The sequence below is a fragment of the Strongylocentrotus purpuratus genome, unplaced genomic scaffold (genome assembly GCF_000002235.5).
Source record: "Strongylocentrotus purpuratus isolate Spur 01 unplaced genomic scaffold, Spur_5.0 spur5_scaffold_17, whole genome shotgun sequence".
Classification (NCBI taxonomy): Eukaryota; Metazoa; Echinodermata; class Echinoidea; order Camarodonta; family Strongylocentrotidae; genus Strongylocentrotus; species Strongylocentrotus purpuratus.
Genome location: NW_022145602.1, coordinates 4,686,960 through 4,703,924, shown reverse-complemented (window position 1 = coordinate 4,703,924; position 16,965 = coordinate 4,686,960). Strand labels below are relative to the sequence as shown.

The 16,965-nt window shown below is 39.3% G+C and overlaps 1 protein-coding gene across 1 annotated transcript in view; it reads left to right on the top strand.

The window, feature by feature from the left end:
* Nucleotides 1-10,045: 10,045 nt before the first annotated feature.
* LOC115925162 overlaps nucleotides 10,046-16,965 on the top strand; it is a 32,918-nt gene continuing 25,998 nt past the window's right edge. The window contains exons 1-3 of the mRNA XM_030988506.1: nucleotides 10,046-10,638; nucleotides 13,167-13,523; nucleotides 13,999-14,106. Coding sequence (XP_030844366.1) covers nucleotides 10,575-10,638; nucleotides 13,167-13,523; nucleotides 13,999-14,106 — 529 coding nt within the window. The 5' untranslated portion in view covers nucleotides 10,046-10,574. The remainder of the gene's footprint in view (nucleotides 10,639-13,166; nucleotides 13,524-13,998; nucleotides 14,107-16,965) is intronic.

Sequence of the window (16,965 nt, the reverse complement as noted above, 5' to 3'; positions counted from 1 at the left end):
ACGAGTCGAGAACGGTACAACGAATCGTCTTCTTTCTCTAATATTTTAAGGAAACGTCATTGCTTCCGCGCTTCGCGCTAAAGGGGGAAACTGAATTCAGACAATTAAGGCTTATTGAGAGTCGTGCACGGTTCAACGAATCGTCTTCCTTTTCTCATAATTTAATGAAACGTCAAAGCTTCCGCGCTTCGTGCGGGAGGGGGAGAAACTGAATTCAGATGAGGATGAGTCGAGTACAGTACACCGAATCGTCTGCTTTTTCTCATAATTTAATGAAACGTCAAAGCTTTCGCGCTTCGCGTGGGAGAGGGGAAACTTCATTCAGACAAGGATTAAGAGTCGTGCACGGTACAACGAATCGTCTTCTTTCTCTAATCATTTAATGAAATGCCAAAACTTCCGCGCTTCGCGCGGGAGGGGAACAACTAAATTCAAATAAGGATTAAAAGTCGAAAACAGTACACCAAATAGGGCTTATTAAGAGTCGAAAACGGTACAAATGAATCGTCTTCTGTATCTAATAGACTAATGAAACGTCAAAGTTTCCGCGCTTTGCGCGTAAGGGGGGAACTGAATTCAGATGAATAGGGCTTAATAAGAGTCGAAAACGGTACGACGAATCGTCTTCCTTTCTCTTTATTGACGAAACGCCGAGAGGAAGGGGAAAACTTCATTTAAACGAGTCGAGAACGGTACAACTAATCTTTCTCTAATAATTTAAGGAAACGTTAAAGCTTCCGTGCTTCGCGCTTAAGGGGGAAACTAAATTCAGACAATTATGGCTTACTAAGAGTCGAAAACGGTACAACGAATCGTCTTCTTTCTCTAAAAATTTAATGAAACGCCAAAACTTTCGCGCTTCGTGCGGGAGGGGGAAAATTCACCGCGCTACGTGCGGGAGGCCTACACCCACACCCCCTAATGAGTGCTCTTTAAGTGATTCGTTACCGCCCCTCCCTAAAATAAGATCCTAGCTCCGCGCCTGCATTAAAATATATCAGCTATGATGCTGACTAAGTTGACGAAATAATTCGTATATTTATGTCGTCGAGGAAACTTTGCGCATACGCAAGTACTAAAGATAGTCCATAGGAAAAACAATTTAGCCTTCGGCCCCGTGTTTATAGGGTTAAATTTGTAGATATTGGACATTTAATTTTGTCGGTAATTGGTCGCTAATTTTGTCGGTAATCGTTGGCCTCTACACCCCCACTGAAAAAGGTCTAGCGATGCCCCTGCATCAGGGTACATGTATGTTTGCTTAAATAGTAATATAAACGTCTGGTGTGAGATATTTTTCGAGGAAAGGAGTGGAACCACAAGTCGTCGACGTCTAGGCGACACAAACTCAATACTCATCTTTCGTGTTAATGTTGTGTGGTAATACATTTATAATTATGCGGTTATATTATCGTGGGTGAACTACTGCATGGGTACATCGCTAAATCACTTCCTCGTGTTCATTAATTGTAGACCATTAACAAATAGTTATCAAAATAGTATGCGAGAATTGATATAATTTTGGAAATGCCTCTTCTATTTTACTAAACATGTTTCTATTCCTAACGTGCTATTATCTAAATGCTGCTGTGAGTATCAACATTCGTAGCCTTGCTACCATTGCCATGGTAGCTACATGTACATCACGTATAGGAACACCATGCCTGGTGGTGAATATATGAGTACTATACAAAAATTTAATCCAAGTTTGGTACACAAGTATCAAATATTAAGCATAAGAATCTTCATGTACATGTTCAGTATGATATTAAAATAGCAGACAACTGTTTTGGGAAAGGCCACAAGAATTTATTTGATAATTGCCTCTCATAATTTAAAAGCGTTTTTGAGAGTGATAATTTACATTTTCTCATAAAGATCGTTCATAATTTTTGTATGAGAATGACAGCAATAAACATTGTTATACTAAACAAGGAGTGGACGAAAGCTTGCATAACAAATTTAAGGTTGGTAGAAGCTAAAAACTACATGTTATTATTTATCCTGTTTTTCTTTTTTTTTAATAAACAGCGTCTCTTCGCTAGGAAACAATAGTTAACACTGGGAGGGGAACAAACAATAATTTACACGACCTTTTCTTGTAAATAAGCGATTTATCTTATGTCAAGTCAACATTTACTATGAAGTGAGTTGCAATATCATTGTGCTGTTTTTTGTAACTGAATAATTATTGTCTTGTACTCCATACTTCACTAGATGTTTCCTTTCTCTTTCTTTCTCCTCTTCCTCTTCCTCATTCCTGCCTACCCTTCTCTCTCTCTCTCTCTCATTCTCTTCCTTCTCTTCCTCTCCCTCTTTTCCTGCCTGTCCATCTCTTTCTTCACCAAATATGATAATGTTTAGTGACAATCGAAAATCATGAAGCAATTTTTCGACTTACTGGATTTGACACTAATACTGAGGTCCAGCAGTATTATTGTTATGATGATGACATACACTCTTGCCGTGATCTTCCTTTGTCCCATCAAGACAGCTCTCGGTGACGAAGCCATCATGCTGTATTGTATGTCACTGGATCTCTGATGTGAATGGGAGAGCGTGAGACAGCGATGCTCGTGGGCGGCGAATGAGGAAGTTCCAGAAAAGAACTGCCCTGGTTCCTATTCCGATATAACTAATTGCAGAAATACCGTTTCTCTCCCGTGATCGCGAGGCAACAAACAGCAAGAAACTAAATATATGAAGAATTGTTTGGCTCGATGATTACACCAACCAATGAAAAACCAATCTGTAACATTCGTTCCTCTCTCCCTAAGTTTATTCCGCTCGTTTTTGACAGTGATGTGCTTATATACCCACGAAGTTTTTATCAGGGGATTATGGTGGTGTATGACAACTCTATGAGATATTCTTTAGATTCTGGAAATGGTGAATGCTTGCTTGAAAGTAATCCCAGTCTAATTATAAAACAAAAGCAGGAATGGAGTCCGAACTCGCCTTAAAACGACAATCCTGGATAAGCACGCGAACAAACACATACTACACTCCAGATGATCCCGGTGTGGTGCTCTCGTTCTGAAAACACGCTTGCGGCGGCGCGCCGTGTTCTGTGGAAGATGCGTGCCGGAGCGCGAACTGTAATGGCGTTGGTCTGTTATGATGTAGATACTGGATATTAATTGGGGAATCCCCATTACACTATCCAGATCGGCACTGCGCACGCGCTTTGGTCGGCTGTCAAAATCTAGCATGACGTAGTCGTAGGCAGACAAATATGGGCATACTTTATATCATTGGGCTATTGTGCAGTATGAAAATTGTCCTTTAGATTGTAATATCTTTAGTAATACATGTAGCTCATTGACTAACATTGCAATAACATATTAAATATTACAACTTGATTTTGTAAACGAACAGTCTTGGTCGAATTGCACAAAGCATCCACTGAGTGAAAGACAGGGAGTTGATAAATCCAACTGAAGATTGGAGGATTCGAGTACCATGTACATTCTAGTAAAAATGAAGAAATATGGAATGATAATGCCCAATTTGCCAAGGATTTTTGGATATTATGTTCAGCTACAATTTGTGTGGGAATGGGAAGGGAAAGGAGAGGAAGCAGCAGAAATGAAGGATTTACCATTCATCCGAGTTTAAAGGTACCAAGGTACCTCTTTAAAAGAGTCAATGAGATTCCGTAGATCATATTCTTATGGGGAAATATTTCCGTGAGAATTGGCTTTGTTTCTTTCCCTCTATCCCTGCAATCCTGCAGACGGGTCCGATGTCTGGAGAGGGCCACATGGATGCCTCGGTCATGACTGTTTTCTATTTGAGGAAAATTGTGTAGTAACACAGAATGCTATGTATCATATACCTGATGTTATATTTTAAATTTAAGCCAATGGCGTATCCAAACAAAATGGCAGCTGGGAGACGGTACAAGGGCTAAATGTTCCAAAGTCTGACTCGCTTGCCACTCGAGTACTAGGAGGTTTTGGGAGGGGGTGGGGTACGGGGGTAGTCTGCAATGGGTATGCATCTGCTTCAGTCTGCAAGTATATGGTACCTAGCGATCCCTGTTACTACACAATTTTCTTCAAATAGAAAACACTCATGAAAGAGGCATGGGAGGAAGATTCTACGAAATATTTCTTGTACTATTTTGACAAGCGATGACCTCGAAGGCTTATTTTTATTGACTATGTCAAATTTATGTTTGTTCTTATAGATATTTAAGTGTTGATAACGGTAATAATAGAAGTCGGAATGACCTATGATCATTTAAAAAGCATAGTTTATTTGCTAAGAAATCTATGCAGTGCATAAACATTATTAAAGAGGAGCTCGCAAGATACATCACAGTGTTGCCTATTTTTGTTTCACTGATGAAAAATTCGAAAATTAATAATCTATTTCCTGCTTTTAATCGGACATTGCTCAAACTTGTATTAATTTGTTTCTCTCATTGTTCTACTTTTATTTAAACCAATTTAATATCAGAGTGGACTTGCCCTATAAATCAGGTTTGATGTGTTTCACAGAATCTCTATATGCCTACTTGTCACTCATGTGTATGTCACGTTAGTTTTGGAAATGGTACATTTCTACTGTTTTTACCTTTTACTTATTTTGATCATTTACGTCATTGCACGTACCTCAGGTGTGATCAGGGGCTTCGCGTCTCTTTGATGAAAGAATTGTGTACTACCGGCGGGACAGTTTTGTCAGCCTGTTTTTCAAAATGAGATATATGCTGCCTTTATTCATCAATATTCTAGTACACTGAACTTATCCTCCAATGTCAAACGGTACATGGTCTTTAATTTGTAATGAGAGTTCCCAACACAAGCCTTGATTTTAGGGTTTTCGCCTCCTGTCATTTGTCAAATTTTATTTCTGTACTGATCTTTTAATACGTTTTCAATATTAATTGTAACGATAATGAGAAGAAAATATCATATGAATCTGAATTCAGTTAATTTAAAACAGGTTTTTCAATTTGCATTACTTATTGTGGGATGTTTAGATATCGTTGAAGGAAAAGAAAACATTTACCAATAGCCATAAAATCTAAGGAACATCGTAGGATGTCGGAAAATTTGTTGGAGAATCGCAACTCAAGCTCTTCTGTACGCTGCACAATCTTCTCATGATCATGGGTTAAAATCATTTCGCAACCTGATTTGTGTATAATCATAAAAGGCTTGAACTATTGTTGAGCATTTGAATAGGGATCATGTCAGGAATGTGGGCTCGTCATTTTTCCTTATTGACGAAGTGTAATTCGACAATGAATGCTTGATTTCTAAATAAATTTCTCAAACTTTTTTTTACACCAGCTTGTAATGGCTCAGTAGTCCGGAAGAGCTTCACAATAATTACAATGACAGTAATAAAATAAAATCCCACTTATAGTTCAAGAGTCCACATGAAATCTTTCACAAATGATAGCAAATTTCAGTAAACAGTGTAATAGGGCTTATACGTACAAAGAACAAGGGGCGAGAAAATCTTAGGATAGGGAAGGGAGGTGTTGGAAGGAGTACACCTATTTACGCACTGCGTGTCGTAAAAACCCATGATAAGCTTTTTTGAAAGGAAATTTAATTTCTTTAATTGTTTTGAGGGGGGACAGCCTGTCACGCCATCTGTGATACACCACTGTTAGCGTCTTATATGAGATTGAACAGAATATGACTAGCACTCACTTTACCAGGAACCTCCCTGTAATGACCCGGTCAACATAATTATTCCAACTTCCAAGTAAAACCCCATTATGTTTTCAAATCATTGACATTACTATGTTTGTACTGATATCTTATGTAAACAACAGATGTAAAAACAACCACTCAAAGTTAAAATAGAACAATATTATTTGGCAGACGTTGAATCAAAACAAAACACTACAAGAGGGCAAAGTACCGCCCCTTGTACCCCGGGGTCAATCCTAGACGAGTGGCATACACTTGCCTTCCTAATTTATATTTCAGGGGGTCGGGGCAGGTAAAATAAAATGTCACTGCCCCCCATCCTCCCCTCCCCAATCCTCCCTCCCCCTCCTCCCCCCATCCTCCCCCACCCCCAAAATAAATAAATAAAAATAAATAAATAATGATAATAATGATAACTAATTAAAAAAATTATAATAAACATTGATAAATAAATAAATGTAACTATATATTTTTGTGAATCCCGCCGGCCCTATCCAGGCTTCGGTTCTATCCGCAGTGATGAAGGAAAAGAAACAAAACCAATTCTCCATTTTCCCATATGGATATGATGTAAGGAGTTTCATTGGCTCTTCAAAAGGCAATATAATTATGAGAGTGAGGAGTTGTATTGTTTTTTTTACCGGAATATAGCAATATTAAGGCCAAAATAGTTCGCCCTTTTTCGCCCCCCCGCCCCCTCCTGTGGTTAACTATAATGATTACAACTCCGCCCATGTAGGGTACCTTAAAAACCATGATGTATGCAGGGGCGGATCTAGAGGGGCACAGGGGGCACGTGCCCTCCCCCCCCCCGGCCAAAAGAAAAGAAAAATTAGTGCTCACTACCCCCCCCCCCCCCCCCCCCCCACTGAGCGAATTTGCGGCCGGCGCGATTTTCAAATTTTCGGGAGGAAAACAAAAAATGTGCTCTTACCCCTCCCCCCCCCCCCCCTCTAATTCAGCGGCTGGCTGAGTCGTTGTGCTTTTTTTAGGACCCAAACAAAAATATATATGTGCTCCCACACCCCCCTCCCCTCCCCTCCCCCTGCTTATTCAGCGGCTTGCTGAGTCGTTGCGCTTTTTTGGGGAACCCCCCCCCAAAAAAAAAAATATATATATATATATATATATGTCCTCTTACCCCCCCCCCCCCCCCGCTTATTCAGCGGCTGGCGGATTTGCTGCGATTTTTTGGGGGACCCAAAATATATATATATATAAATCTGTCGTCTTACCCCCCACCCCCCCCCCCCCAATTTTTCAGCGGCTGGCTGAGTAGTTGCGAAATTTTCGACCCGGTTTAAAAATGTTAACCCCTCCCCCCCCCCCCCCCCTTTGAAAAAATCCTGCGTAGGCTACTGACTTCACCCCAAACCATTTTGTGCCCCCCCCCCCGATAAGAAATTCCTGGATCCGCCACTGGTATGGCAAATCCTTCATTTCTTCTACCCCCCCCCCCTCCTTTCCCTTCCCCTTCCCACACACTGGAAGGTATATAATATTAATGACCAGTATACGCCAGCAGAATCACCTTGACAACCGCGTTGTAAATTGTGCCACTTCATGTGTTCTAAGATATTACAGAAGCATGCAAATGTAAATAGCAATGCCATTCTTGTACTTTGCTCAATAACACCAATATTGTTGTTGATCTGGACCCTGTTTCATAAAAGATGTTATCAATAACAAATGATAAATTTCTATCACAAATTTGCTCTCAGCCAATCAGATGCCATGATTTCAGTAGCTTATAACAGGTATTGTCACGTGTTATTGATAACAAGTTTTATGAAACAGGGCCTTGGAGTGCTTGATCTTGAAGATAGTTCTATTGTATTCATAACCCAACACAATCTCAGTTACATTACATGCAAAAGATTAAATTAGAAAACTCTGAATGAAGGATAATCATTCCAAATTGGTTGATAAATTGGATCTCGGTCAAATTTGATTTCGACTGATCATTTTATCCACGATTGTAGCTTGACATAATATCCAAGGATCCTTGGCGAAATAGGCAATATAATTCCACATTTCTTCATTTGACTTAATAAACAGTCGACCACCTGTCTACAAAGACCATATTTTTTGTTTCACTTGGAAATGGTTTTTCATTGAAACATGTACTAAAGGAACCTGTATATATTATGGGCCACCTGCCTATAAAGATCACTTTTCTTGTCTCTCGTGGGTGGTCTTTATAGACAGGTTTCACTGTATTTACATGGCACGCATATCTTCCAATCTCGAGTTGGATTTGACCAACTGCCTTGTTTTCAGTGGATGTAATTTGTGAAATTCAAGCTTGAGGTATCGATTCTGGCTATAGACCCCTTACGTTTCGACCAAGACTGCTTGTTTAAAAAAATCAAGTTGTCATATGATATATCATTTTATTGCAATGTTATTAAATGGGGCGTTGGCCAAACTTAAGCTGTCATCGTCTCATGTTTTGATAATACTAAATTGATACACGATTATTAGCCGGAAAACAAAACTCTTTACAATCACGAGACATCCGGGCGTGACATCCTCAAAGAATGTACTTTCCTTATTGGTTAAATTTTCCCACCATTTGGTGTGCAGAAAAGCACACCTATAACTTTGCGCTCCCAATAGCAATTTTCTTATCAAAGGCTACACCTAATAATATACATACTATAGTGGTGCGAAATATTTTCAAATTTCACGGGAAAAGGTACAATTTTTGCGAATTAAGGGACAGGCTCCCGAAAATGTCCCCTCAGATGACACTAAAATGTCATGAAAATCATGGCGAAATTGAGAATGAATTACAAAATTCGAAATTATTAGCCCCTCTCCCCATCTCGCAGAAATTCACCTTGCTAGTCTGTTATTGTACAAGTACCGTACGTTCTGCGTGTCCGCAAGCTCATAAGTGCTACCGGTGAATTACAATTATTTAAGTGGTGCTCAAAGGCGACCGCGAGATATGAAGTTGATAAGACGGGCCCAATATATACTTACACATTGAAACGTTGTGGTCTTTGCATTCAAAAAGTTAATATCTAATTTAAAATGAGTAATTTTGAAAGGGTTATTTGAAGAAATACCATTAAATTCTCTCTTTGAAATGTGCAAAACTATGTCGAACTTGCTTATCTTTGAATTATTACCGTATTATCTCAATAAGGAGATTAACAGCGTATTCTGTGCAGTGCATGGCTGTTTGATGCGTTACCCCCCCCCCCCCACCCCCGACACACCTAAAGATTGATTAACGCTCCCATGAACTACAATAAACATGAATTATTAAAGGATCTAGGACAATTACCCCCTAGACAATGACCCCCGGCCAATCACCAGCGGGACAACCAGCACCCCCCCCCCCCCTCCCCGAGGACAATTACCCCCGGAAAATTACCCCCTATGAAAATTTAATTTTCGGGTGGTATTTGTTCTCGAGGGTGGTTGTCCTTGGTTGTCTTTGGGGGAGGATTACCTAAGGGTAATTTTGAGAGGGGGTAATTGTCCTCAGTGGGTAATCCTCCATGGGGGGTAATTGTCCTAAGGGATTATTTTCCGGGGTAATTGTCATCAGGGGTGGTTGTCCTGATACACTAATTAAACTCGGTCGACACGTTAACTAGGGCCCGCTTTTTGTCGACGGTCAACATTATCTATTTATGAACTCATTGCCAATGCGAATACATAATGTGCTGCTTAGTTAATATACTCATTCTGAATTATTCTGAAATATACATAAGAACAGAATTACAAAACGGGACACAAAGGACAGGAAATTGACATAATAAGAAAGGACAGGACATGAAAAAACAATTCATGAAAGGACAAGACAAAACAAGACATGACATGCAGGACAAAACAAGAAAAAAAAAAACAAAGCTGCACGCTACAGAAATTAGAAGAAGAAGAGAGAGAGAGAGAGTGTGTGTGTGTGTGTGTGTGTGTGTGTGTGTGTGCGTGTGTGTGTGTGTGTGAAACAGGGGAGATATGAGAGGTCTACAATATCCTAATAGTTCTGTAGGAGACATATACTTTTGTATTAAATTCTTTTTGACCAATTTAGACCAAGTAAGAGGGGACAATGTTCCTATCCACCCCTAATACGATTCGACGCCTCTGTTGTTTTCCATACCATACCATAGGTCAGGCATGGGTCATCGGCAAATTCATGCGCAGCTGGAGCCCTTCATCTCGGCGGTATCATGCATGAACAGCGCCTCGGTTGTAATACCAGAAGGGAAATCCCCAATGATGTCATGCCTCCCCTAACCCCCCCCCCCCCCCCCCTAACTCGGGGGCCTTCCACGTGATGGATAGGTGCGCGAGCATCGCATTGAGCTTGATACATTTTCAACTCTGAAATATATTCCAGCCGCGCTGCGGCGCACGCTTTTCCCCTGTACTAGTGTGTTTACGAAGTACATTCACAGAGCTTTCATTTCGCGCGGGTGTTACACAAAACAAAATCGTACGATATATTTAGGTGCTCATCATAATATTTAGGCGCTTTAAGTTTACGAATTTCGATATATTTGATAACATATATTTGTTATCTCTTGAAAGCCCTGATTGACGTTTCTCACTGAAAACTACGGGAAGGAAATACCAACAGGAGGCGACAGTACGTGTCGCGACTACTGTATACAATCAAGGCTTCACATCGGAAACCGCTACATGTACATGCACGAAACGACTTTGGTGATGAAATTGACACATTCATGTTATAAGTTTTACAGGTGGCCGTTTCAAGATTTATCAGCGTGAATTAGAACCAATAGTGTGTAGACCAAGATCTAGACTACCTTTCAGATGGTAGCATTGGTGTGTTTGGACAGTAAACAGCTTTGATTACAAACTCTGGTTTCGTTTGGGAACTTTATTAGCAGATTGTGGATGAACTAAGTGAGAAAAATGTGGCGACACGTTTTCATCCGCGGGCTTTTTCTGTGCAGCTTTGGACTGTTAGCCCAAGCACGTAAGTACTATTAAAGTAGACCTAGGCTTTATCAACACCCTTGACTGTCATTGTGCTAGATATAAAGTGCATTGATCACTCTCGACTTTAAAGGTACTATGTCCCATTTGCAGGCCAAAAAATGAAAAAGTTAAATTCCAACTGCATTTGAAAGATAATACTAATTTAGAACTTCCCTAAAAAAAGGTGGGCCTTGAAAATGTCTTCAAGTGGGAAAATAACGACTATTAGTTGTCAAATCGACTTTAGGGCTATAGAGCCCAAAAGTAATAGTCTTGATTTTCAGACAATTGTACCGAATGGTCATACGTTTTATGCTGCGCAAAGATTCAATCAGTTTAATCTTGGCCATCACAAGAAGTGGGTTATTGATGTAGACAAATGCTCATGTACCCTTTACAACTCTTTTCATGTATGTTATTACCAAAGAAGAAAAAGGCCAGTCAGTCACTCAATAGTGTCTGACAATGAAGTCTAGCAAGTAAATGGGTTTCCTTGCATAATTTGAATATGAGGACACTGCTAACGTTTAAATTTCACAGATAAGACATACATGACATATTCATAATTCCTGCAAAGTTCTACAGCATTTGAGGTTGGCTGCAAAAGGGACATAGTACCTTTAACACTGCATTTTAATCATACCACGAAACTTGAGATAACAAATTTCCTATTTCATTTTTCCTTCTTTTAATGTTCGTTCCATTTCATTTTGATTCAAGCCTTAATATCTTGAATGCTCTTTCTCTGTTTCATCCATATTGCATCCTGCATAGAAAACTGATATATTATTTTATTATTATTTACCGTAGAAATGTAATGTTATAATGAAAATAATAATAGTGGGTTCTTGTAAAAAGCGCTTATGTCTGTCAAACTTGACACTCCTGGCACTCCACAATTACCCCGGCTTTAATTAGCATGGATGCCATGATGGCGCTCTAGCATTTTGAAGGAATTAATTCATACCTGAATTAATTAATGCCTAGGCCTACTCTCAATGTTACATTCTAATTTCCCTTTAAGACTTGTGTGTCATCATTATTCCCGTCCCTCCTTTTGTATTGACAATAATAATAATATTATTCAGTTACAATTATAGGAGGATGTTTAGATCTTGATCTATTTTTTTTCACGAACTTGTAAAAAGCGAATTGGGCTTTAAATGAATAGAATGAGTTATCAAAGTTCAGTGTTTATGCCAACTATGGTAAAATTATTGTATATTGATTAATAAAACCGCAAACCGAGGATGTGTACATAATCATTACGTACACATCCTCGGTTTGTGTACATTAATACATGATCTACATACATTAAATAAATGACGAATTTTAAAAGTTGTAATCACAATACGCATGGGCACTTCAAATTGGCTGAATCAGAAGTGTTTTAAATAGAAATCGTGTTCCCAACTCAAGCCTTGCTTTCCCAGTTTTCAGCTCCTCCTATTTACTGTACTGTCGCTGAAATCGTACTTTGTCGCCGAAATGCCACTTGTCGATCGCTACGTCAAGTGCTTTGTGAAACGCACCCCCCCCCCCCCTCGCAGATGTCTATGTTAACCACGTAGTACCGATAATGAGAAGGAAAGAAATGTGGATTTCATTCAATCAATCAATCTCAAGCGTGATGCCCCTTTCATACCATGGTTTCTACCGGGTCCGGTCCGGGTTAATTACAAGGGTAACATACCAGGGGTGTGCATGCGGGTGAGTCTGTGGTAAAACGGACCGTTTTCGTCATGTAATCTTCGTTAATTGTTGCTTGGTAGGACAAACATTATGGCTTGCCCTACCTAACAACACAGAAAATATGCAATCCGTATTCTGACTATTGGAACACAATTATTTGTAAGAGGTGAATACAATAATTTGTAACCAGGCATTAAATTTGATTACATGGCGAAAATGGCATATTTGAATATCCAGGGCATCTGATAACAGAGGAAATGACTAAGAACATGCCCAAACCATTATTAACACATTCGCATTTTTTTCCTTCAAAAAATGACGTAATACGTAAATGTAATGTTCGCATGTTCTAATGATCAATGGACAAGGCTGTTGAAATGCCTTTGATTTTTGAAAGTCTTAGCCATTGTGTTTATAAATAATAATGATGATAATGTTAATAATAATGATATTGATAATGTTAATGATCATGATTATGATAATGTTAATAATGATAATAATGATAATGATAATAATGATAATGATGTTAATGATCATAATTATGATAATAATAAAAATAATAACAATCATAGTAACAATAATGATAATGATAATGATAATAATAATGATAATGATTATGATAATAATAATAATAATAATAACAACAATAATGATAATGAAAATGATGATAATGATGATAAATACAAATAATAATGATAATAATAATGAAGACTATTTTGCAAAGCGTCAATATCCATTTCGAAATGCTCAAGGCGCATTACGCAACGAAAATGTTGAGTTTTGGGTGAATTTCTAAGCGTAATTATCTTGTTTTTTCTCTGACTGATATTCCAGTTTTAGAACCGGCTGATCAAAAAATTTACCCACGGTCGGCCGAGATCGGAAAAGTCGGTTACGTTGTCTACGAGGTGTTTCAAAGAGGAGATTCCCCTGACCACACCTGCTTTCAAAACGATTATAACTGCACAACGCCGCACGGGCAGTGTAGCGACAACCACGATAAATACCAACTCGTTACCGTCGCCGATCCGGTCGCCGAGTTAGGTGGACATAAGTGGTTCTGTGGGATAAAAATAGAGGATGTGTCGGTCAATGATGTCGGGGTCTACAAGATTTGTAAGCTGGTCGGAGGTGCACAGACAATACATGGCTGTGTGGAACACCAGAACCTGCACATTAACTTTGCTGCCTGTAAGTTGACATTATAGTTGTACCTTAAATTTCGACATCCCCCACCCCCCCCCCCCCCCGCCCTCCCCCAGTGCATTATCCATCAAATTGAGAATGATCCTAATTGTTTGGATTTTAATCAATAAACTTTGAATTGAATTGAACATAGCCCGTGTACACGCCGACACTCACGTCTGAAGCACTTCCTAACCCAAATATAAAGATAAAATGAAAACAAAACTGACAGTGACATATTTAAACTTGACGCCCCCCTCCCTGGTCGGTCTGGTAGGGGATGATTATGTCCTATGATTATGTATGGATACGCCACTAGTACCCCCTTGCCTAAAAACTGCGAGAGTTACGCTCCAACATATTTCGGTCAGTAAATGTTATGTCAACAGAATGTCTTCGAGGAAATCCCAAATGGAATACCGAACAAGATTGAATAGATTCTGAGTACTGTTTCTTTTCTTTCATTTTATCTTTTAAACAGGGACAAAGGATAGTCACGGTCGCATTTGTCAAACATCATACGATGAAACTTCTAACGAACTCGTCAATAATTGCACATCGCTTACAACGACCCCACAATTAACAACAGGTTAGTAATAATGCTTTGAACATGCAAACTCATGAATATTCATGTTGTGATTGTGACGTGTTTGTGTTTTTTGTGATGGAGCTCGGATTGAGTAAGTCGATCGTCTAATTTTGTCTTGGTTTTTATGAATCATAATGATTCTGCTATGTCTATGTAATGTAGGGGGCAAGTGTCTTTTTAAAGTATTTAAAGATACGTGACCACGATTGCAACTTCTTCTCGAAATTCAAATCAAGACATTTTTAATTTCCTTGTACATGAAAACCTGATGTTTTTTTTTCTTATCTGCATTTATAATGATTATTATTATTATTATTTTTTTTTGGGGGGGGGATTGAAATCGGACACAAAAGTGATACACAAAGAAAGGCAGAAATAATGGACGATGTATATATGGATTTCCTGAACCTTCAAAACAAGCCGAGTAACAAAATATAAACAAAGTCAAGCACAATTCAACCTTCTACCTGGCAATGGCATGCTCCCCCTTTCTCTCCCCCCCCCCATCTCTCTCTCTCTCTCCCTCTCTCCCTCTCTCTCTCTCTCTCCCTCTCTCATTCTCTTCCCCTTCCCAACCTCCCTCTCTCTCTCTCTCTCTCTCTCTCTTTCTCTTTCTCTCCATCTCTCGCTCTCTTTATCTCTCTCTCTCTGTCCCTCACTCCTACATCCCCCCCCTCTCTCTCTCTCTCTCTCTCTCTCTCTCCCTCCCCCTCTCTTTCTTACATCGGAACAAAATCTAAACCTTATTTGATTCCTCCTCCCCTTCCTCATCAAGGAATAATGCAGATACTTAAATTCTTTTAGGTGGAACTTCCCCGCGTTTTGTTTTTATGCTCTCTCTTTTTTTTTGCATCAGTGATCATAGAGCCTGTAGGTCAATTTTTGCTTTCGATTTGAAGAATTGAAAACTGTTGTGCCCAGATTTTGTCAAAATAAAATTCGTGGCGTTGACATCGACTATTTTTGCTTGCTGTGTAAATACAGCTAAATCGATTCGTCCTTCGAAGGGGAGGGGGGGGGCAGGTTTACAATTTCAACATGTGAGAACTACTGTCGTTTTCTTTTTTTCAGGGGGGTAGGAATATTTGAAATTACTCCCAAATTTGATAAACACAGAAAGACAGAAATAATGGACGATGTATATATGGATTTCCCGAACCTTCAAAACAAGCCGAGTAATACAATATAAACAAAGTCAAACACAATTCAATTCAACCTTCTACCTGACAATGGCGTGCTCCCCCTTTCTCCCACTCCCCCTCTCGCTCTCTTACATAGGAACACAAATCTGAACCTCATTTGACCCCCCCCCCCCGGAATGATACAAACATTTAGCATTCTTTTAGATAATAATAGAGATAAAAAGATCCACACACTTAAAGCCATTTCCCATATGCTACGGATTCACTTCGTTCCATCCGCCCAACATCGTGTGCATGCTGTATTAAGTCTGATCTACGGTTGTATACAATCCCTAATAGACCCTGTCAACGGCCCGCAATATTTAGTCTACAAGTCAATTAGCATTCGTCAGTAAACCTATACTCTAAACACATGCGGCTTGATATCGGCTTTGTATCAATAGTAGGGCCTAAATGTAATTAGGAGGCACTCATTTGCCCGAATGTTTCAAAATCCCGAAAACGAAATAGGATTTATAACTCTGAACATTAAATTTGTTGCGTTTAATATTCTGAAGGTTGGTTCCGAACCTTTGTAATTCCGAAAATGAAATGGCTTCGTTATTCCGAAGGTGAATGATAATTAATGAGAGAGAAAGATTGAGAGAGAGAGAGAGAGAGGGGGGGGGGGGAGATGGAGGGAGCGAAAGAAAGGAGGGGAAGAGCATAGACGTCTATGGGAAGAGCGAGGGGAAAGAGAGGGAGGACCTAGGAAGGGAAGAGTGAGAGTAAGAGAGGGAGAGGGGGTAATGACAATGGCGACATGTATGCGGGGAATCCCCGTAGATGTTTCTCATTTTCCTTGGATAACGGATGTACCGAGACACCGTGAAGGACAGGCTTCCCTGGATAACTGGTCTCATATCCGGAGAGAGAGTGATGGCATATCTTACCGGTGATTCATCAAATCAGTAGTCCATGTACTTGATGACAGGGAATCGCGTGTTTGTTACAGTAAACGATGTTTAAGGAGAAGGTTGAGGTCTGGGAAGGCGAACAATATTGTTTTATGATTCGTATCATGTTGGTCATGTTTTTTTTAGTGTGAATTTCAAATGATATCATAGAAAAAATTTCCCCTGAAAAGAATGGTCCTTTAATAAAGCCCTTCTAAAGTGTTGGGAGCCCCAACAATTTCACTTAAATTGTATCATAATGTGAAAGAGGGTGTCATTATTTTAAGCGCATTTCTGCAAGGATTTTCAAATAAAAGTCGAAAATTGAAAACAAATACAAGGTTTAGGTTTTCTGCATGCGTACAACAGAAAACCCAAGTAATATTTTAGAGGGGCTTTAAAATGCTCTCATATACGAAATGTAACAAGAAATAGCTGAAAAGTTATAAAGACCTATGGGTTCATGTCACCAAACTTTGGCATGTTCATGTTGCATGTTTGTGTAGTCCCATATACCCATTACTGTGTGGAGTGCATGTGACTTCCACAAAGACGCGGTCTTTTAAAAAAAACATTTTATTTATTTATTTGTTTTGTATATATATATATATTTTTTTTTTTTTGGGGGGGGGGTGGGGGGGGCTTTCCAATTTGTTTTACATGAGCTGTACGGTAATTGAAATACTTGATAACTCGACATTTTCATAATGATATAGATACATATCCGTATTTCCTTGTCTTGCCCTGCCCACGCTGTGCGAAAATAATATGCAATTCAACCA